A 23,742-nucleotide genomic window follows, 5' to 3' on the forward strand; every position below is an offset into this window, starting at 1 on the left:
AGATCACGATCTGAGCTGAAATTAAGAGAGGGATGCTCAAACGACTGAGCCACCCAGGTGCCCCCTACTTGTGACTTTAAAGATGTGCCATTTTCTAAGGTACCTCAGAGCAACGATGGAATACCATTTATTTTCTCTTCTAGTAAAACGTAATCTGTAAATTTATCTGTAAGAGTTACTTCCTACTATGGCAGTTTATATAAATATGGCAAATCAATTCAGAAAGGAATATACAATGTGCTGCCAAGTCTATGGTCTATGCACAGGTAGCAAAGCAGCACAAAAACCTGTGCATTTTATGATCAACTGTTGCCTTTTAAAATAAGTAAATATTTATGAGATAATTCACAGCACTAGTTCCAATATCAATAAGGTAGAAGAATGGTTCTATTAGTTTCCTATTGCCTTTTAACCAGTTATCACAAACTTATTGACTCAAAACAACACACCTTCATTCTCTTACAGTTCTGGGGTCCAAAAGTCCAAAATCAGTTTTACTGGGCTGAAATCAAAGGTCATTAGGTCAAAATCAAGAACCAGGAGGCCTATGTTCTTTCTGGAGGCTCCAGGGGAAATCTGTTTTCTTCTCTTTTCCAGCATTTAGCACTACATTCCTTGCATTCCTTGGCTCATGGTCCCTTCCTCCATCTTCAAAGTCAGCAGCACAGCATTTCTCTGACTTTTCTTCCCTCCATTTCCATCACGTGACTTTCTCCTCTTGTGCATCATCAAATTTCCCTTTACTTCCCTTTATAAGGATACATGTGATTGCATTTAGTGCCCACCTGCATAACCCAGGATAACCTCTCCATCTCAAAATCTTTAACATAATCACATATGCAAAGTCTTTTTTGGTCATCTAAGGTTAACATTCATAGGCTTCAGAAACATTTACCGGACAAGGATAAGATTGGGGAGGCACTCTTCAGCCTAAAATCAGCCACAAGCATCAAGACTTATTTTATATTTGCAAACCTTTAAAGAACAATTCACCTACCATTGTTGGGATTAAAAGCTAAGTCCAAATTTTCAGTGGTATAAGTAGCTGAAGCTACTTGCACAGAAGCAGAAGTAGGGAACACAAGTATATGAGTACATGATGTATCCTGTGGGGTACTTAGCTGAGATGTCTGCATGTTTAGAGTGGTGCTTCTTCCAAATACGGAACCAGTTGACACAGAATCTGAAAATAAAGAGAATTTATTTTTTCTTTCAATAAAAAAAGAATCAACTTTACATAATACTAGAAACACAAGCACATGAAGAATTAAATCTGACATAAACTAAGGATAGCTACCTGGCATAATAACAAAAGAGCCTTGGGGTTCCATTGCTACCAAACAAGCACTGAGAATGCTGGGAGAGTCTGCAGCAGATATACCACACATTCTACACATGTCTTTGAGCCTTTTACTTAGAGATTGCAAATTTCGACGACTCAGCAAGCTGCTCCAATCTGTGGGTATCAACAGTAAAAAAAAAAACATCCAAAGTAACAGCATTGTTAAGCCCTCTAAAACCAAAGTTAAAACACAGTCGTTCTAAAGTCAGTGAATTCCTCATAATAGGAGTAATCATCAAGCCAAAAATCTCTTCTTGCTGATGTTACTCAATATCCTTTACCCCCCTAACTTTAATGTATATCAACATCAATTAGTATCTGTTAAACGGGATGAGCTGAATAATAAGCAGAAAGAGGAAAAATGGAAGACAATAAATAAGAACAGTAGTAATAACACTGGTATTAAAGTCAAAATATAGTAAAATGTCCTTTTAAAATTGGAATTAGGCCATTTGTGACCTAGACATATGTGATACCTCTTTGAAAACAAAAAACTAGTTTTTATAACCTCTGCATTTTATTCAGTACATATATCTAGATGTAGTATGATGGGGTATTAATTAACATAAAACAAAAGTTGGAAGTACTTGACAATCAAAGCACAACCTTACCTTTCAGTTCTCCATGACCAATCCTTCCTAAGCGGCCAATTACAACTCTCCACGGTAATGAACTCATTTGTACAAGTCCTAAGCACCACTCCCAAAGCTTCTGTAGACCAAACCTCCTAGCAGATCCTTTTTTCCGACGAGCCCTGTTGTAAGTAAATAGATAATTGAGTATTTTAAAATTCATATGAGAACATTTTAAAAGAGCTCAAATTTGGTGCAAAAACTAATCCCTTAATTTTAATGCTTGACACTTTTTATTTAAGTCCTAAGCAAGAATATACATAAAACAATAGGTTTTGCATGCTACTTTGTTTTTCATAATACACACTAAAACAGATTCTTAACTTAAAAAGAAAAATTGTCCGTGAACCACCAAAATTCATCAGAAACACTGTTCTACACCAGAGATTGGCAAACTTTTTCCCTAAATGGCCAATATAGTAAACTTTCCAGGCCATCAAGATTCTGTTCTAACAAAAATCCTGTTCTATAACATGAAGGCAGCTATACATAATACTTAAACAAATTTGTGTAGCCAGATTTGGCCCACAGGCTATGGTGTGCCAACCCTTGCTCTATACTTTAAATTGAAGAATATTAAACAAAATACTATACTTCTCAGACCAAACAACACTGCTGTGTTTTCTGCATGCATGTCCTTTATTAGGCAAGTACATGACTCTGTGGCTGAGCAATGGTAACTATGATTTACTGAGTACTTAATACGTAGGAAGCATTATGCCCAGTCAATTTACATGTAATACCTCATTTCGGCCTAACAAATCCTATGAGGCAGATAAAATTATTCAACCAGGATTTTTTTTGTTTTTGTTGTTGTTGTTGTTGCTGTTTATTCAACCAGTTTTACAGAGAAGCAAGCTGAAGCTCGGCTAGCTAACCTGATTTTCTCAAGATCACATACCAGTAAGTAGAAGAGTTGGGATTTGAACCCAGGTCACCACAAGTCTGTGGAGTTGGACCTTTTAACCATTACCTCACTTCTACTTTCAGTAAAATGGCAATACTGTCTTTATATTGGAAAGGTAATTTATTCGTTCTCGACTCTTTCTCATCCTTCATAGATAAGCATAATATTTCCAAAATTCACTTAATGAGCATTTTAAAAAATCAAAACTGTTTCAAGGAAATAAGGTATGAAGTATTTCTTTAAGGTTTATTAAAAAATGGTCAATAAATCTTTATAACCAATAATCTAAGATTAATGTTTCTCTATTCTACTTCCTTAGCACCACTGTAACCTAATATTCATTAAACATTTCTGCATATAATTAATTTCTGAACTTAAGGAAACTGATCTTTATATCATAAAAAAATAAGGGCTGGAACCGAACCTCAAAATTGAACATTACTTCATGGACTTGCCTTTCAGTTTCACTACCCTTGAAACATGTTACTAGAAATATCTATTAGATTTTAAGTTATAAGTTAATGTAAGTTATAGGTTATAAGTTAATATGAGGCTTACCTGTTGTGATCTATTACAGCCCTCATAAATAACTGAGTATGACAGCTAATTACCACCAAGAAGAATTCTAAAAACAAGGCCACCATTTTCAGAAAACATTCCAACATTTAAAAGGAACATTTTCAGTCAATTTTAGTAAAGGAGGTTAACTCAATTAATTCGGGACTGTATTTCAGATGGCACTTGAGAGAAGTAAATGCTATAGGACGCGCTTTTTTAAATGAAGAGGGCTCTCATTCCATTCTTTAAAATTTCTTAGGCTGAAATTATTGCCTCAAACTTCATTACATAGAATTGAGACTTTAATCTCTTTTGTCTGTGTAACAAAGCCCACTCACAATTATTTCTAATTCTAATTATACAATATATTCACTACCCCTCAAAATGAAAAGCACCCACAATCTCAAAACTTAATGTACATGACCCTCCAAACAGTTTTCTATTCATTAAAAATGAAACATTGTGTGTGTTAGAGAATTTCTTTAAATGGATGATACATTGATACACTTAAAGAAACAGAGGTACCTATTTGGGACATCGATGTTAATGATACAAGTTTCTAAAAGTTCTCCATATAGATCTGTACAAGATGCAAGAATCCATCTTTGATCATGTGATAAACAGTAGCCCACGAAAAGAACATTGTATTTCTGTCCAGCTTCTCCAAATGTTTCTCCTAGCTCTGTCTGTTTATCCTTCACTGGAGCCAGAATAAAAGGAGGTGTATAAAGTCGAATACACTCTGGTCTCTGTAAAATAAAAAATTAAGGTACTATGGTACTACACAATCATAAAAAAATATTTTACTGAAAATGTGATATATTATCTCTACCCAATTATAAGATAATTGGAAAATGAGAACAGAGAACTGCACTTAGTTTTGTATAAAATCATAAAATGTATATAGTCATTCAATAACTAGTCATGGAAAACACACTTACATCAGGACTCTTAAGAGCAGTTTCCATGGCTAAACCTGGACCAAAGCCAGTCAATGTTTTCACGTTAGTTGATGTTGGAAGTGGTCTCCGACACTGGGTAAAGGCCGAAAAAGCCAGGGATTTTAAATGCTGGGTATAGATTTGTCTATCTTCGTGTTTCACAGGTTGCAACAGGTACTGACATGGAACAATCTAAGAATTATAGGCAAATATTACAAAGGTTAAACTTCCAAAAATAAAAATAAAAAGAATCATGGGTCTAAAACTCTAAAAACGTTTACTATAAAATTTGAATGTAATTAAAACTATATTCTAAAGAATTTTCTTATTATATAGGTTTTTAATAATCAATTTTACTAAAAGTTTATGTAAAAACCTTTTAAAATTTCTACATGGCACTTAATTAATATTGCCATTGATTAGTCCTACTAGAGTCTGTAAAGAAATAATTCAGAATCTCTGCAAGCAAGTTAATACCATTAATTTCTTTTTCTTTTTTTATTTTCAAAAAGAGTTGTTTATTTTGAGAGTGCACGAGAGCACCTGTGAGTGGCAGGAAGGGCAGAGGAAGAGAGAATCCTCAGGCAGATGCCCTACTGAGCACAGAACCCGACAACCTGAACCCAGGATCCTGAGATCATAATCTGAACTCTTGCAATCAAGAAAAAGGCACTTAACCAACTGAGCTTCCCAGCCCGGAGCCCACTGCAGGGCTTGAACTCATGACCCTGAGATCAAGACATGAGCTAAGATCAAGAGTCACAAACTTAACCAACTGACCCACCCTAGCACCCTAGTATCATTAATTTCTACTTTTACTTGCAATCTATCTTATTTGGAACTCTAGTTTATATAAATCCATGCTCTGGTCTTCTATTTAAGCTTATGAATTTAAAAACTGGTTTATAAAAATAACACAAGAGAAATATTTAATGTACTTAAATGCAATCTTTTTATCTTCCATTATTATTGTGGTATGGTTGTTAAGTTTATTTCTTTTTTTTAAAGATTTTATTTATTTATTTGACAGAGAGAGAGACAGACTGAGAGAGAACAGAGAGGAACACAAGCAGGGAGCCCAATGTGGGGCTTGATTCCGGGACCCTGGGATCATGGCCTGAGCCAAAGGCAGACACTTAATGACTGAGCCACCTAGGCACCCCTATGTTTATTTTTTATAAAATCCCTAAAGATTCTATTATAGTATCTCTTAAAGTGAAATATAACAGAACCTGGCTTAAAAAAAAAAAAAAACTTTGATACTAAATAGTATTTCTGAAACTTCTGTCTACATCAAACTGTTTTATATAAATTTAACTTGCAAAAGTGATCATTCTTACCTGTACAGAAACAGTATTTTTAATATGAGGAGGAAGAGTCTGGACCATTTCCAGAAAGCATCGAAGTAGCCCCAAAGTCCATACATTAGAAGAATTAGTGCTCTCATCTTTATTTTCATAGGTAAAAGGATCAATTATATAAACAACAATTGCAGGTGGATAAGTGACTGCATGTGAATCACCATCTGTGGGGATACCCACTTTATCCCGATCCATTGTGCTAAAATTTAAGGTAGAAATATACAGTTAGGAAAAAAGTTGTACCATTACTTTCTGAGGTAATATCAAAAAGCAGGTTCTTAATAACCTCCCCTCTTTTTCTGGTGGGGGGTGTCAGAGACCTTCTCTAAAAATTGGGGACATCTCTTTCTCTCCAAATAGAATAGTAAGTAACTTGTAAGTAATACAAATACCCTTACGTTAGGAGGGCTTGTATTAAAAAGGGGGATAGAATTTCTAAAACCACAGAATATCCAGAAACACTAAAAAGCTTAGTGCTTAAGTGATAAAACTGAGACAAAGATAGGTTAACTCAGCTGCTAAATCACAAGGCAGAGCTAGACCAGAAAGAAACCAGGTTTTCAGACTTAGTCAATGTTCTATTACATTAATAGCCTATACACATTCATTTCACACTTCATAACTTTAATAATGCACAAGCTTCATTCCTGGATGGTGATATTATTTTTTTAAACTCCAAATCTATTTAGATGTTCAAGATGAATGCAACAATCTGGGTAAATTAATAGTTTGTTTTTACTCACATAAATAAGTTTAACTTTGAGCAAAATGCATCTGGGTAGCTGAAAGATATTACCAAGCTCATGTTAACCTAACCTATAAATCAAAAAGGAAGCTCACTCAATACCTTCATCATAAAAAGAATAAAGAGCTGCAATCATCACACGTGTTTGAAAACATTGTATAGAGCACTTAGTGTACATTATTGTCCTACTGCTCCCATTTTACAGGTAACATGCTCAGAAAGTCAGACAACTTTCCTAAAGTCACATAGCCAGTAAATAGCAGAGCTGAGATTCAAATCTCTGTATGGTTCTTAATAAGCTCTGAACAGACTGGTTCAGTAGTGACTTCTAAGTCAAGGTAGTGATTTGCAAAGGAAAATTTACTTAACAGTCATGTCACAGAACATATTCAAACATCACAGTATAGTTGAACTAAATGGTTTTCAACGTCTTAACAACCACGATGAGATTTTAGGATTCTATGCTAAAGACTTTATGAAGAGTCTACATTATAAAGATAAAATAACCAACTTTACAAAAACTAAAATAATTATCAAACAAAAACTAAAATTATTCAAGGGTAAGATCAAAAAACTCTCCATGTTCATTCACAAGGATTACCTCAGACAGAAAGAAGCATAATATATTTACATTTCTGCAAAGAATAGTATATTCAAAGGTACCTTTCAGACACATCAGGATGAGGCTGAGTAGGAAGTGAAGATGATTCTCCAGAAATCCCAGCTGTATGTAGAGCTGATGACTGTTGCCCTCCTAGCTGGCCATTCTGAACTGTACTTGCTTGTGTAGACATGGATCCTGTAGCACTACTGTTTATACTGCCAAAGGGTGGAAATGAAGGTAGTTTATTTGATGATACTCCACTATTCAAGTTGGAGGATGATGAAGATGAAGTTGAAGCTGTGGTCAAAGTTGAATTAGCTGTGGCAACTGAAGAAGACATGGTAACCCCTGATGTCATTGTCATAGTACTACTTGCTGCAGATGCTAGGGTGGCAGATGGAGTATTAGCATTTCCAGTACTTGTCATCTGAGGTGGAGTAATCAAAGACTGACTTGTAGGGGCAACTAAATTTGGTTGGGAAAGTAGAGAGCTGTCCAAAGGCTGGGAAGCAAGATAAGGACCTAAAGATAACAAAAACAGGCAGGATATTTAATTCTTTATTAAGATTGGTTCTTTTTTTATTCTACTATATGAATAATAATCTAGTTAATGCTTTTTGGTAATTATCCTCCCTTAGTTGCATGCTAACAATGTAGCAGATACAAGCTTCTTATTTTGCCCAGAAACTGAAGAAACAAATTTTAAATGGAACTGAAAAAGTAAACAGCATTTTCATACAAAATAAACAGGTCCCGTGAAAGTATAACTAAATTATATTTACTAGACATAATTAACTGAATGAAAATAATATCTAGCAAATTTTTATTAAATAATTCAAAGGTTCCTAAATCACAAGTTGAATAAATATTGCCTAAACTGAGATCTAACTAGATATAAAATGAAAAATGTTATCATGGGGTTCATATTATAGAGATGCCTAAGGAGGGTCAATATTTTGGTTCTGTGTTTCTTTGGATTAAGTCTACTAAAGTCCATCAATATTTAATTCAATGTTAATTCAAGGGCGTTAAAAGCAAGCCTTAAATAGTTGTCATTTTCTTAGTTCCAACAAAGAACTGTTTCTTAATGTTGCAGAAGTAACTACAAGTTATTTCATCTCTAAAACATTAAGAAATCAAAAATTTTAATGTTAATAAGCTTAATTAAAAACACAAATTCATCAGATCCTACAGAAGTATAATTATTTATACCCACAATTTCTTCTTACCTGATGGGATCCCTATTTTAGGATCAGCAAACTTTTCCTGTCAACCGTCAGACAGTAAATATTTTAGTTTTATGGGTCACACAGTCTGTCTCAACTATTCAGCTCTAATCTTATAGCACAAAAGCAGCCACAGAGAATATGTAAGTAAGTGAGTAGGGCTGGGTTCCAATAAAATTTTATTTACAAAAACAGCAGATACACTGGGCCATATTTTGTGACCACTGGTTTTATAAAAAAAAAAAAAATACAAATTCAATACCTAGGTCATATCTGCAGACTTGTGCATAAAGCTTGAGTTTAGAAAATGCTTCACTGTTACCATCAGCTGCCTGAGAAAACCATTCTGCTACCAACTTTTCTGATAGTTTCTTTGATGCAGTAGATCCAACTCTCATGATTCCATCTGTCAACAGTCGAGAAATAGGTCTGTGTTGACCTAATCGACAGGACTACAGATATACATACAGAAAGCAGAATTAGTGAATTTATTATAGTATCTGAGTATGCATTACAAAATAAAGCATTTAAGTTATTTATTTTTTCTTAAAAGCTATATTTCTAAGTAATCTCTATACCCAATATGGGACTTGAACTCACAACCCCGAGATCAACAGTCGCATGCTCTACCAACTGAATCAGAGCATTTAAGCTACTTAAACTAAGCCTTACAATTTATAATTAACATTTGAGATAAAAATATCACGTGAAATGGTACATCTTTTTCTTTTTTTACATTAGAAATCCATTAAACATTTTTTTTTTCAAAATTAAACTATCTCCCATGAAATACAACACCTACATAATAATGGCACAAGGACCATGTGGTATGAACAATGAAAACTTACAGAATTCAGATCTAAGTGAGCAAAAAAAAATGCACATATATCCAAGTCAAATCAAAATAAAAATTGTTCTATGAATATACTATGTATTTGTCAGCTCACTCTCTAATTCTGTGGGCCACTGATGTTTATTATAAGAAGCCCAATATCAAATAAGTTTGTAATACTAAATCAAGAAAATTTAGACAGAGGATTTCTTTTTTTTTTTTTTTTTTTTTTTTTTTTTTAAGTAGGCTCCACACCCAAGGTGGGGCTTGACCTCACAACCCTGAGATCAAGAGTCACAAGTTCCACCAACTGAGTCAGCCAGGCACCCTTAGACAGAGGATTACTTTACTGTTAAGACTTTCAAAGGCTTTAATAATCAAGTATGAACAGTGAATCTCTTAATAATGTAAGACATGTTTCCCCAAGCCTGTTTAATTATGGAATTTTTTCTGGGAATATTTTGCAGAACTAGTAGTTCCAAGTAACACTCTTTAGGAAATATTTATTTCCCAAATCTACAGGGCAGATACCTTGTAATTAAGTAGAATATTTATAAGGAGCTAAACCAGCACAAACAACTCAGACTGTAGAAGAAATTAAATTTTAAAGACTGGATTTCTAAGCATTTATGGGGAAAGGAAAATATAATAAAGTTAAGACTTTATGTCCTGAAGCACTTAAAATTTGTAATCACTGCACTCAGTGATGGATACATCAGAATTATTAACATCAGCTAAGAATTTAAAAATCAGTCAAGAATTTCAGAAATGATATAGAGAACTCAAGCACAGCTTTATTTTATGAAAGTGAGGCCTAGTGTCAGCACCTAAGGTCCTAGAGAATCACATCCAGAATTTTTATAAATGTAATTTCTTTCCTGGCTACTTAATAATGCAATCCTTTATTTAAATTAAAAAAAAAAAAAAACATAATCTGAAATGACATATATATGTCCTCAATGGTTTTTCCCCAATACAGCAATTTCTACTATAACCAAAGCACACCCATCTAACAAACAGTCCAGGTGTCAAATGCTGTAAAGAATATAACTGGCTAGCATGAGAACTACATGACTAGTTTCACATCATTATTACTCTGTCCCAATCAACTGAACTGCCCAGTATTTGTATATAAGTATACAAATTATGGTTTTAAAATGCTACCTCTTTTTTTTTTTTTTAAGTCAAGAGCGTACTCATGTGCTCAAGAGACAGCAGGAGGGGCAGAGGAAGAGGAAGAAGCAGACTCCCCCCCAGAATGCTACCTCTTTTTAAACACTTACCTCATATATTGCAGTGAGGTCTCTAAAAAAGCTTTTGGCTCCATTTAACAAGGCTTCATTTTCTGGACATAATACAACATAGGCTATATCTCTTTGAGATCCATAGGGTTCCAGCATAAGTCTCTCCCAATAAGGGAGCGCAAATGGAGAAAGCACCAGAAAATCATAATCATAACCCAACAAAAACGTAGGGATTGGCAGTGGTTCTGGGGATTCATCAGTTCCTAAATAAGAAGAACATATTTTAAGAAAATATTTTAAAGTAGTCACATGTCTTCCTTTTATTTAAATGTCAAAGTTACTGAAATCATTAGCAAAAATATTTGATCAAAGACAAAAATATCTAAAGCCAATTAATGTCTGAGACGTTTCCATAGTTAGGAATTTGCTAAATGGTCTTTAGGAAACATATGACCTATACCATCATTTAATTTTAAGAAAAATTAATTCAGATGAAAAGTTAGAAGTACAATAGAAAACATGGGAGTGGAGTTTTATTTTTTATAAATTTGGACTGGGGAAAGCCTTTCTATGCATAATATAAAACCTGTCCATCTAAAAGTTGATCAATCTGACTGTATAAATTTTAAAAATTGGCATAAAAGAACATTATAAAAGAGCCAAATGATTAACAACAAATTGGAAAAAAGATTTGTAATGCATATGACAAAAGGTTAAATTCCTTACCATATAAAGGGAACATATAAATCCCTAAGAAAATGATCAGCAACCTAACAGAAAAATGGGTAAAGGATATGAACGAAGTTTACAGAAATAGAAATACCTTACACATAAAAAACTGCTCAATCTCATTAAGAGAAAGCAATTTAAAATAATTAATGGTGAAAAATTATAACATTTACTATGTGCTGGATATTGTTGAAAGATCTTTACACATGCTAACTTTACACATATTAACTCATTTAACCCTCACAAAACCATATAAGGCAGATACTAATATTAACCTCATTTTAGAAAACTGGAATGAAGAAGTTAAGCAACTTGTCCAGAATCACACAAGAAATGATAGACATGGGATTAGAGACCAGGAAACCTACTCTTAGGGTCTGTACTATGTTATTTCTCAAGCTATAATGAAACCACCATTTTCACCCATCTACTCAGCAAGGGTTTGTAGATCAGACATTTTGCTGGAGGGAGTTTAAATTGGTATATAGAGAGTAATTTGGCAACATTAAACAACAACAACAAAACACACAATCTTTAAGCCAGAAACTTGTGCATTACAGAAAAACAGTTGTGATGGCAATGACAGAAACAATATGTATGTCCATAAACAGCAGACTGGTAAAATAATACCACATGTAAAGAACAATGAAATACATGAACCCCTTAAAAATAAAGAAAGATAGCTCTGTATGTACTGGTCAGTAAGGTGCAGAACTGTGCATGTGCATGCGTGTGTGTGTGTGTGTGTATACACTATTTGGTTTTTAAAAAGAATGTAAAAATATAATTAACCTGCATTTTTCACTAAATATCAAGCTTTTAATGATCATTATTTAGCTGTTAATGAAAGGAGGAAAATGAAAGTATGAGCAAATCTACTACTTCTGTACATAATGCATTCTAAAACCATGCATGAAACTCAAAGATTTAAATGTTAAAAACTATTATTTAAAAAAAAACTATTATTCCATATATATGTACATATATACTTGTGTGTGTGTGTATATATATATATGTGTGTGTGTATATATATACACACGTATATATATATATATATGTATATATATATATACACGTATATATATATATAATTTTTTTTTTTTTGAGAGAGAGGGAGACAAGCAGTGGGGAGAGATAGAGGGAGAGAGAGAGAAACAGAGTTCCCTGCTGAGAAAGCAGCCCAAACGCAGGGCTCAATCTGAGAACCCTGGAATCACGACATGACCTAAAGGCAGATGCTTAACTGACTGAGCCACCCAAGCACCTCCCAAATATATTTTTAAAAGCTCCCACCTTTCAGAGACAATCTTCAACAGATAGTTCAAGTATTTTGAATGTTCTTTGCCTGGACTGATGACCATAAATCTGTGTACCATATACATATATTTTAAAGATTTCTTATTTAAGTAATCTCTATACCCAATATGGAGCTTAAACTCACAACCCTGAGATCAAGAGCCACATGCTCCAGTGGCTGAGCCAGTCAGGCGCCCCTCTACTATGTACCATATTTAGAGTATTTCTTTGCTACTCTTACAACCAGCAAACTTCTTTTTTTTTTAAATGAAGAACTTGGGGTCTTCCATCACTAGTATTATCCCCTTCTTTTTGCCCCATTCTTCATTCAACTTTGTAAAATGGTAATTTACAATGAAAGTAGTGTTCATTCATTTAAAAAATTTTGGCAGTATGATTCTTTCTTCAAATAAAATCTTACTGGTCAATCTAATCTGTAAAAATAGATCTAAGTGAAGCTGTTCTGTCTAAAGAGAGGCTGGAGAACCTAGTAAGTTGAATGTTGGAAATGTTCAAGTAATGAAGGCTAAGACTGACCACATTGGCCTTAAGTCAAGCATATGCCACAAAAATATTTAAGGAAGACAAATGTGCTTATTCCAAGTTGGGCACAAAAATGAAGGGCTGATACAAAATCAGTCAATACACATTACAATAAATTACTTACCATAAGAGCCTCGGCCAGCCATTTTATGAAACTGTTGCCAAGTGAGAGGACCTTGAACTCCCCAAGGCCTTACTGTTCTTTTTTTCTGAATAGCATCCTGAAGAACTGGCTGAAGAGATAGGAGCATTCGAAGTATATCCTGCGAGCACTGCATACTCACATCTACAACCATTACAAAAAAAAAAAAAAAAAAGTAAGAATTACTATTGCCAACACAAAGAAATAAAATTTATAAATAAAATACATGAAAGTTCAACTTCAATCATCAAGATTAAGCATCTGCCTGTGCACAGAACTGTATTAGATTCAATTTCAAATGATCTGTAGAAATGGTTCCTTTAGATACTTACCTAGAACAGACATAATAAAAGTTACTATAACTCCTCTCCATGAAAATGTCGCTCATTACCTCAATAACCAATTAAATTAATCAAATAAATTTGTTCCGTTTTTTGCATTTGTTATTGTTGTTTTTTGGTGCTTGTAGGTTATTTTCCCAGAAAGAACTCTACCTCACATTGAAGTGAGTTAAAAATTGTACCTTATTAACCACCACTATGATAAAATGATCGGATAGATAAGACTGGTTTTTAATTACTGATTAAGGTTTAATTTGGGAAAAATAGACTGTAACAATTCTGAAATATAGTACTTGTACGTAACATAAACTTGCTCACACTAGAAAAGGTGTTATAATATCCATAGATAATTTATAAACCTAGATTTATAGATTATATTACTATGACCTGCATTTCTGACCAACTATGAGAATGGGTATGAAAGATGCTACTCCTAAATGTCAAATGGCTTTAAAAAAGAAAAAAAATCACTATATGTTACTGATATAATTAATCCGTGCTCCCAATACGTTCAGTTGTACCATTAAACATGTTTGAGCACTTGTACCTTAAATCATTCAATTTTTAAAAAAGAAGATTTTACTTATTAATTTGAGAGACTGAGCAAAAGAGAGAGAGAAAGAGAGAGAGAACACACCAGGAGAGGGAGATGGAGAGGGAGAAGCAGACTCCCCTGCTGAGAAGGGAATCTGACCAAGGGGCTCAATCCCAGGACCTTGGGATCATGACCTGAGCCAAAGGCGGACCAATCCCAGGACCTTGGGATCATGACCTGAGCCAAAGGCGGACACTTAACTGACTGTGCCACCCAGATGGCCCTAAATCACTCAACTTTAATTCATTATTATTACTGCCTAATTTATTATTTCTGCCTTTCATTCCCTAGATCTAAATAGTATACAGAATTTTAAATAATTTAATTTTAGCTATACTGCTTAATCACTATTACATTTAAATAACCTACTACAGGGTTGGTCACCTGCATGGCTCAGTTGGTTTGAGACCCTACTCTTGATTTCAATGAAGGTCATGATCTCAGGGCTCTGAGATCAAGCCCCACACTGGGTTCTGCACTGGGGGGGGGGTGGAGCCTGCTTAAGATTCCCTCTTTCCCAGGCACTTGGGTGGCTCAGCTGGTTAAGTGTCTGCCTTCAGCTTAGGTCATGATCTTGTAGCCCTGGGATGGAGCCCCACAGTGGGCTCCCTGCTCAGTGGGGAGTCTGCTTTTCCTTCTCCCTCTGCCCCTTCTCTCTCTCTCTCTCAAAAAGTAAATAAAATCTTTAAAAAAATTCTACCCCTCTCCCTTTGCCCCTCCCCCCCCTTAAACAAAAAAATAACCTACCTCATACATAATAGAGTATGTAGTCACTAAGTTAACAACAGAGCTATCTGAAATGGACTGGTAAATCAAAGCAAGTTATAAAACTATCTGTAGAAGATATTTTACACAAAAAGTATAAAATACAATTATGTGGGGGGTGCCTGGGTGGCTCAGTGGGTTAAAACCTCTGCCTTCAGCTCAAGTCATAATCCGAGTCCTGGGATCAAGCCCCGTATCGGGTTCTCTGCTCAGTGGGTAGCCTGCTTCCTCCTCTCTCTCTCTCTGCCTGCCTCTCTGTCTATTTGTGATCTCTGTCAAGTAAATAAAGAAAATCTTTAAAAAAAAATACAATTATGTGTATTCATATCTGAATATTCACATAAAGCGAAGTCCAGAAAAAGTTGCTGTTGGGTAAGGTTATTTATCATAATCACATGGGAACTTTTTAAGGACATTTATGCAGAGCTACCATGAGAAATTCTGGCATGGGTTTAGCTCAGCAATTTGTATTTTAACTCAGAAAGAGTCTTAAATATTTTTTCATTTTTAGAAAATATATTTATTGAAGACCTCCCATGGGCTAGAAATTGTTCTAGCTTTGGGGAATATTACGTAAATAAATTCTTATTCGTATCTTGAAGGATCTTACTATCTTGTGGGGGAGACTGACATGGAAAAGAATTATAACTGTATACAGCAACAGGTGCCATTTCTCTATGAAGCTGAAAACTGGGTGGAAAGCAATGATTAAAAGGTTGTAAATATTTTTTTTAAAGATATTATTTATTTATTTGACAGAGATCTCAAGTAGGTGGAGAGGCAGGCAGAGAGAGAGAGAGGAGGAAGCAGGCTCCCCACTGAGCCATCCAGGTGCCCTGGTTGTAAATATTTTTAAAATCATCATCACGAAGCATAGACACATAGATCAGTAGAACAGAACTGAACATCCAGAAATCTCACATTTATAGTCAATTAATTTTTTACAGGGTGTCAAGACAATTTAATGAGGAAAGATAATTTTTTTAACAAATGGTTCTAAGACAGCTGGATATCCACATGCAGAAGAATAAAGCTGGACTCCTTTCTCACACCTAATACAAAAGTTAATTCAGAATGGATTATACACCTAAATAGTGCTGTAACTATAAAACTCCTAGAAAAAACACAGGAGTAAATATTCATGACTTCCTTAAGGTTAGGAAAAGCCTTTTTATTATTTATTTGTTTATTTATTTTTTGACAGACAGATCACAAGCAGGCAGAGAGGCAGAGAGAGAAGAGGAAGCAGGCCCCCCGCCAAACAGAGAGCCTGGCGTGGGGCTCAATCCCAGGACCCTGAGACCATGACCTGAGCCAAAGGCAGAGGCCTTAACCCACTGAGCCACCCAGGAGCCCCAGGAAAAGCCTTTTAAGATATGACACCAAAAGCACAAGCAACAAGAGTGTTGAACTTGATTAAAATTAAAAACTTTTCTGCTTCAAAGGATACCATCAGGGACGCCTGGGTGGCTGCCTTCGGCTCAGGTCATGATCCTGGGGTCCTGGGATCGAGTCCCGCATCGGGCTCCTTGCTCGGCAGGGAGCCTGCTTCCTCCTCTCTCTCTGCCTGCCTCTCTGCCTGCTTGTGTGTACTCTCTCTCTCTGACAAATAACTAAAATCTTAAAAAAAAAAAAAAAAAAAAAAAGGATACCATCAAAAAAAGAAAAGACAACCCAGAGAATAGGAGAAAATATTTGCAAATCATACCTACAACTCAATGATGAAAACAAAAAAGTCTAATTACAAAATGGGACAAAGGTTCTGAAAAGACATTTCTCCAAAGATATACAAATGGACAATAAGCACATGAAAAGCCATTAGGGAAATGCAAATCAACCACAATGAGAGGACACTTCATACTCACTATGATGACTATAATCAAAAAGACAAAGGACAAGTGTTAATGAAGATGTGGAGAAAGCAGAACCCTCACACATGGCTGGTGGGAATATAAAATGGTACAGCTGCTTTAGAAAACAGTATGGCAATTCCTCAAAAGGTAAATCAGAGTTCTATAGCCCACCAAGTCCACCCACGAGTAAAGAAAATATATGTTCACATGAAAAATTGTACACGAATGCACACCAGCATTATTCATAAGAGCCAAAATGCAGAAACAACTGAAATGTCCATCAACAGATGAATGAATAAAGTGTGGTATACCCAATACAATAGATTTATTATTTGCCTATTAAGTACTAATGCATGCTACATGGATGAACTTTGAGAATGCTAACTAAAAGAAGCCAATCATAAAAGACCATATGGTGTATGATTCTATTAATGTGAAATGTTAAAAAAAAAAAATCTGTATGGAAAGAATGTAGTTGACTGGCACCGAGACGGGGGGTTTGGAGGGAATAGGGAGTGACCTCTAAGAGGCATGGTGTTTCTTTTCATGGTGATGAAAACGCTCTAAAATTGACTGTGGTGATGACTACACAACTCTGTGAATACAGGCATACCTTGCTTAATACTGTTTGTTTTTTTTAACAGACTGATAGTTTGTGGCAACCCTGCAATAAGCAGGTCCATTAGTAACATTTTTCTAATATCGCTGTGTCACACTTTGGTAATTCAGTATTTCAAAGTTCCTCATTATTATTATATTTGTTATGGTGATCTGTGACCATTAGTGATCTTTGATGTCACTATTGTAAATTCTGGGGGACACCAAGAACCATGTTCATATAAGATGGCATACTTAATAAGTGTTGTTCTGTGTGTGTTCTGACTGCTCCATAACTGGCTATTCCTCATGTCTCTCTCCCTCTCCTTGGGCCTCTTTATTCCCCGAGACACAACAATATTGAAATTAGGCCAAATAAAAACCTTGCTGGGGTCTCTAAGTGTTCAAGCGAATAAAGAATTGTACTTTACATCAAAAGCTAAAAGTAATTAAGCTTAGTGAGGAAGGTATGTTAAAAGCCCACACAGGCTGAAAGCTAGGCCCCTTATACCAAATAGTCAAGTTGTGAATGCAAAGGATAGGTTCTCAAAGAAAATTAGAAGTGCAACTCCAGTGAACACATGAATGGTAAGAAAAGTGAAACAGCCTGTCTGCTGATATGGAGAAAGTTTTAATGGTCTGGACAGAACGGAACATTTCCTTAAGGCAAAACCTAATCCAAAGCAAGATCTTTTTTCAATTCTGTGAGGGCTGAGACAAGTAAGGAAACTGCAGAAGAAAAATCTGAAGCTAGCAGAGGCTGGTTCATGATGTTTAGGCAAAGAAGACATCTCTGTAACATCAAAGTGCAAAGTGAAGCAATAAGTGCTGATGTAGAAGCTGCAGCAAGTTATCCAGAAGATTAAGCTAAGATCATTAATGAAGATAGCTACACTAACTAAGAGACTTTTCAATGGAAATGAAACAACATTCTATTGGAAGAAGATATCATCCAGGGGTTTTCACAGCTAAAGAGAAGTTGATGCATAGCTCCAAAGCTTCAAAGGACATGTTATCTCTCTTGTTAGGGACTAATGCACCTGGCGACATTATGTTGAAGCCAATGCTCACTTACCATTTTGAAAATCCTAAGGCCCTTAAGAATTATGCTAAATCTACTCTGCCCCTGCTCTATAACTGGAACAGCAAAGCCTAGATGACAGCACATCTGTTTACAACATGATTTACTGAATATGTTAAGTCCACTGCTGAGATTTACTGCTCAGAAAAAGATTCCTTTCAAAATATGACTGCTCAGATGCTGGCGAGGATGCGGAGAAAGGGGAACCCTCCTACACTGTTGGTAGGAATGCAAGCTGGTGCAACCACTCTGAAAAACAGCATGGAGGTTCCTCAAAATGTTGAAAATAGAACTACCCTATGACCCAGCAATTGCACTACTGGGTATTTACCCTAAAGATACAAACGTAGTGATCCGAAGGGGCACGTGCACCCGAAGGTTTATAGCAGCAATGTCCACAATAGCCAAACTATGGAAAGAACCTAGATGTCCATCAACAGATGAATGGATAAAGAAGATGTGGTATATATACACAATGGAATACTATGCAGCCATCAAAAGAAATGAAATCTTGCCATTTGCGACGACGTGGATGGAACTAGAGGGTATCATGCTTAGCGAAATACATCAATCAGAGAAAGACAACTATCATATGATCTCCCTGATATGAGGAAGTGGAGATGCGACATGGGGGGTTAAGGGGGTAGGAGAAGAATAAATGAAACAAGATGGGATTGGGAGGGAGACAAAGCAAAAGTGACTCTTAATCTCACAAAACAAACTGAGGGTTGCTGGGGGGAGGGGGTTGGGAGAAGGGGCTATGGACACTGGGGAGGGTATGTGCTATGGTGAGTGCTGTGAAGTGTGTAAACCTGGCGATTCACAGACCTGTACCCCTGGGGATAAAAATATATGTTTATAAAAATAAATAAATAAAAATAAAAATAAAAAGAATATATTAAAAGTTATATATTAAAATATCTCTCTACTAAGCAAAATCATTAGTTAATATGTGAAATAAGGTTAATTTAATAAAGGGAAATTGAAATTTAAAAAAAATATTTATGACTGCTCAATGGCCATACCACCCTAAATGTGACCAATCTCCTCAAAACATGACCAATCTCCTCAAAACATGACCGCTCATTGGTCATCCCAGAGCTCTGATGGTGATGTACAATGACATTAATGTTGTTTTCACACCTGTAACCCATTCTGCATCCCATGGATCAAGGAGCAATTTCAACTTTCAAGTCTTACGATTTAAGAAATACCATTTCATAAAGCTGTAGCTGCCATAGATAGTGATTCCTTTGATGGATTTGGGCAAAGTAAATTGAAAAGCTTCTGGGAGTGATTCACTAGTCTAGATGCCATTTAGGAACCTTTGTGATTCATGGGAAGAGGTCAAAATATCAATAGTAACACAAATTTGGAAGGAGCTGACTGTAACCCTCAAGGATGATTTTGAGGGATTCAAGATTTCAGTGGAAATGTGGTAGAAATAGTGAAAGAACTAGAATTAGAAATAGAGGTGACTGAATTGCTTCAATCTCATGATAAAACTTTAATGGATGATAAGTTCCTTCTTATTCCTGAGATGAAATCTACTTCCAGTGATGACACTGTGAATTGCTGAAATGACAACAAAGGATTCAAAATATCTACAAATTTAGTTGATAGAGCAGAAGGAGAATTTGAAAGAATTGACTCCAATTTTGAAAGAAGTTCCACTGTGGGTAAAATGCTATCAAACAGCACCTCATACTACAGAGAAATTGTTCATGAAAGAATCAATGTGGCAAACTTCATTGTTGTCTCCTTTTAAGAAACTGCCAAACTGGGTACCTGGGTGGCTCAGTTGGTTAAGCAACTGCCTTGGGCTCAGGTCATGATCCTGGACTGGAGTCCTAGGATTGAGTTCCGCACTGGGCTGCCTGTTCAGAGGGGAGTCTGCTTCTCCCTGCTGACCCTTTCCCCTCTCATGCTCTCTCTCACTCTCATTCTCTCTCAAATAAATAAATAAATAAAATCTTTTTCTTTTTTTTAAGATTTCATTTATTTATTTGACAGAGAGATCAGGAGTAGGCAGAGAGAGGGAGGAGGAAGCAGGCTCCCCACTGAGCAGAGAGCCCGACGCAGGGCTCAATCCCAGGACCCTGAGATCATGACCTGAGCCAAAGGCAGATGCTTTAACCCACTGAGCCACCCAGGCACCCCTTGAATTTTTTTTTTTTTTAAGATTTAATTTATTTATTGGAGAGAGCAAGACAGAGATAGTGAGAGAGGACAGGAGCATGGCGAAGCAGGCTACCGCTGAGCAGCGAGCCAGATGTGGGACTTGATCCCAGGACTCCGGGATCGTGACCTGAGCCAAAGGCAGTTGCTTAACCAACTGAGCCCACCCAGGCACCCTGTTTTGAATTATTTTAATACAAGTTGTTAGGATGAAATTTATCCTTATGGCTGTAACGTTTCCTATTTACATCAGTGTTTACTGTTACACAGAAAATGCTGAGGCTCAATGTCTTCTATTTGGCAGAGAAGTTGGTCCTTTTTTTTGAGGTACAACTAGCATAAGTTGTTTCATTTTTTATCAAGGTAAAACCAGCATAACATTAGTTTCAGGTGCACAATGACTCAGTATTTGTATATATTGCAAAATGATGACCACACTAAGTCCAGTCAACATCCATCACCGTACATAGTTACATACTATTTTTCTTGTGATGAAAACTTTCAAGATGAGTTGGTTCTTAAAAACAAGTAATAGAAAAAGAGTACCACTAATACAACTGCTTCTGCTCTTACTATTACCAACTTGCTAATATTTGAGTTCTTACTTTGTGCCAACCACTCTCTCTATTGCACTGAACACTGATCGTTTCAACACTCTCTGGGGTAAATATTATTACTGACACAATTTAAGAAAATTGAGGCACAGAGAGCTTTTAAGTAACTTGCCCAATGTCATAATATATAGTGATAAAGCCATATTTCAAACTCAAGCCGTCTGTCTCCACAGCACATGTTCTTAGCAACTACCTATGGCTGAAAACAATTCTGCCCTTTTTTTTAAACATCTATGGCATTTACTTATACCGTTTTCTTTTTTACTTGGTCTTTGAGTATAAGGAGTTCCATGAATCATCAAACTATGTCATGAACAAAATATTAACCATTGGTCCATGTACTGCCCTCCCACATCACAAATTTTCTTTAATAATAATATTATGAACAACTATGATCTCACAGCCCAAGAACTAGAACACCACCACAACAATCTTATTAGTGCTTCTCCCTATCCTAACCCTCCTTCAGCTTTTAAAAATTAAGCACTGCCCTGAATTTTATGTGCATCTAAAAAATATTTGCTTGTTTTAAAACTTTACAAAAAGGTAACTTGCCATATATAATCTTCTAGGACTTGTTTCCACTCTCCTTCCTCTCAATATTAAGATTCACCTGTTTGTTCTATATAGTTTTATGTCTAGAACTATGCAACATTCTATCTGTACTATCAAAATCATTTATCCATTCTCCCATCAATGGGTATTTAGGGTGTTTTTACTTCTTTCAACCCTGCACTATAGTTTCGGTTCTCTGAGTACTGCATAAGCAATTTAAGGGTCAGGTATCTTCATATCGCCTAGAATACCAAGCACATTGTTCTTCATATGTGTCAAAAAAAATTACCGAATTAGCGAATGACACACAGACCAACGAAAAGTTATCATATGGAACATATCACCTTAGAAAAGATCTCTACCCAAAACCACATCTGGAAGGAGGCTAATTTTCTGTATAATAACCAAAAGTTTAAAAAGTTAGTGGTATATTGAGACATCTTTTAGAAAGTGTTTGGTTGGTTGTGGCTGAAAGAAAAATATCTAATTGATTATTTTAGTAATAACAGCAGCTTGTATTAGTTCAGTACTATGTTCTAAGCACTGCACTAAGCATTTAATATGGATTAACACATTAGATCTTCAGAACTCTATACAAGTATCTGACATTGTATTTGTGTAACATTATTTGGCATTGAGACCATTCTCTCCTTCAAACAACTCCTATACGTGACTTCCAGGGCACCATACTCTCTTGGTTTTCCTCCCACCTCCTTGTTTTCCTATCCTGGATCCTCCCTTTCTTCTCTACCTCTAAACGTCAGTTCCATCCTTAGACTTCTCTCTAGTCACTCTCTTGGTTGTTTGATACAGCTCCATAGATTTTAATACTGATAACTTACACAAGAAAATTTTATTCTACAACCCCAACCACTCTTCTGAATTTAAAACTGTTATCTCTAATTGTGTACTTAACCTCCTTCCCCAAAGTTTCCCTCTTTTATAATGGGACCATCAATTCAAGCTCAAGCTACTTGTGATGCCTCATCTTTTCTTGTATGAATCCTGTAGGTTCTATTTCCCAAAAATACCTAGAACCCACTACTCATATCTCTACTGCTTCCAATCTTCTCTAAATTACCATCATCTTTCATCTGGACTACTGCAATTGCCTCCTAACTATTCTATCTGCTTCTGTTCTTACCTTCACCATCCACAACCCAACAGCCAGAGTGATCTTTTAAAAAATTAACATAAAAAGACCGTATTATTTCTTTGCTCAAAACCAGTGCTTCAAAACTTCGTTCAAAACTGATCGCTTCCCATCACTCTTAGAATAAACAATAAAAGTCTTGCATGGTCCTTAACATCCCTACATTTGGTGTTTGGCCAGCTCTCAGGTATCATGTCTGACCAATTTCCCATCACTCCGTTCATTCCAGCAACAGTGTCTTCTTAACACATTAACCACACTACTCCCTCAGGGTCTTTGCACTGTCTGAAACACTCTTCCCTTGGTTAGCCACATAGCTCCATCTTCCCACTTTCTGCAGTTTTTGCTCAAGTGCCTCCGTAATATCTTCTCTAACCATACATCTAAAATAGTATACTCTTTTTTCCACTTCTTTCACCTTTTTCTTCAAAGCAATTGTTACTATCTACCATTATATAATTACTTTTTTTTTTATGTCTTCTCTCATAAATTACAGGCTCAAAAAGGGCAGGAAGTATGTTTGCTTCATTTAATGCTGTACTTTATAAAGGAACACTGTGTGGCACACATATCAGGTGCTCAGTAAATATTTAATGAGTGAAAGAATGTTGAATAAAGCAGACAACTAGCAATTTTCTGCTAATTAACATCTGCAAAGTGCCTTTTATACTCCTACGTAAGTACGCTAATTACAGATTTACTATAACCATACTTTTATTGGTGAAATCAAACTAAACTGCTAGGGAATTCTTCCTCTAAAAATGTCATTCTTAGAGGAATTTTAAGTCCAAATTTCAATGTCTCTATTAGCTACACGGAAAACTGCCTTTAACACTTTTTCCTAAGAAAGAAAAGCAGTCTTACAACTAAAGGAAGATAAACAGAGAAATTATTCCATTAGGACGCTT

At 35.7% G+C, this 23,742-nt stretch overlaps 1 protein-coding gene across 3 annotated transcripts in view; it reads right to left on the reverse strand.

The window, feature by feature from the left end:
• Positions 1 to 23,742, reverse strand: part of MED13 (mediator complex subunit 13) — a 104,716-nt gene that overhangs the window by 9,431 nt on the left and 71,543 nt on the right. For all 3 annotated transcript variants that reach the window (XR_004384302.1, XM_032871882.1, XM_032871883.1), the window contains exons 17-26: positions 13,085 to 13,246; positions 10,432 to 10,655; positions 8,579 to 8,768; positions 7,150 to 7,612; positions 5,721 to 5,940; positions 4,381 to 4,572; positions 3,965 to 4,188; positions 1,954 to 2,096; positions 1,298 to 1,456; positions 998 to 1,183 (exon numbers count right to left, since the gene is read on the reverse strand). Coding sequence is in view for 2 of the 3 variants with exons in the window: in XM_032871882.1 (XP_032727773.1) it covers positions 998 to 1,183; positions 1,298 to 1,456; positions 1,954 to 2,096; positions 3,965 to 4,188; positions 4,381 to 4,572; positions 5,721 to 5,940; positions 7,150 to 7,612; positions 8,579 to 8,768; positions 10,432 to 10,655; positions 13,085 to 13,246 (2,163 nt within the window). In the remaining variant the exon portion in view is untranslated. The remainder of the gene's footprint in view (positions 1 to 997; positions 1,184 to 1,297; positions 1,457 to 1,953; positions 2,097 to 3,964; positions 4,189 to 4,380; positions 4,573 to 5,720; positions 5,941 to 7,149; positions 7,613 to 8,578; positions 8,769 to 10,431; positions 10,656 to 13,084; positions 13,247 to 23,742) is intronic.

This window comes from Lontra canadensis, unplaced genomic scaffold, assembly GCF_010015895.1.
Source record: "Lontra canadensis isolate GAN:19392208 unplaced genomic scaffold, GSC_riverotter_1.0 scaffold43, whole genome shotgun sequence".
NCBI classification, from domain to species: domain Eukaryota; kingdom Metazoa; phylum Chordata; class Mammalia; order Carnivora; family Mustelidae; genus Lontra; species Lontra canadensis.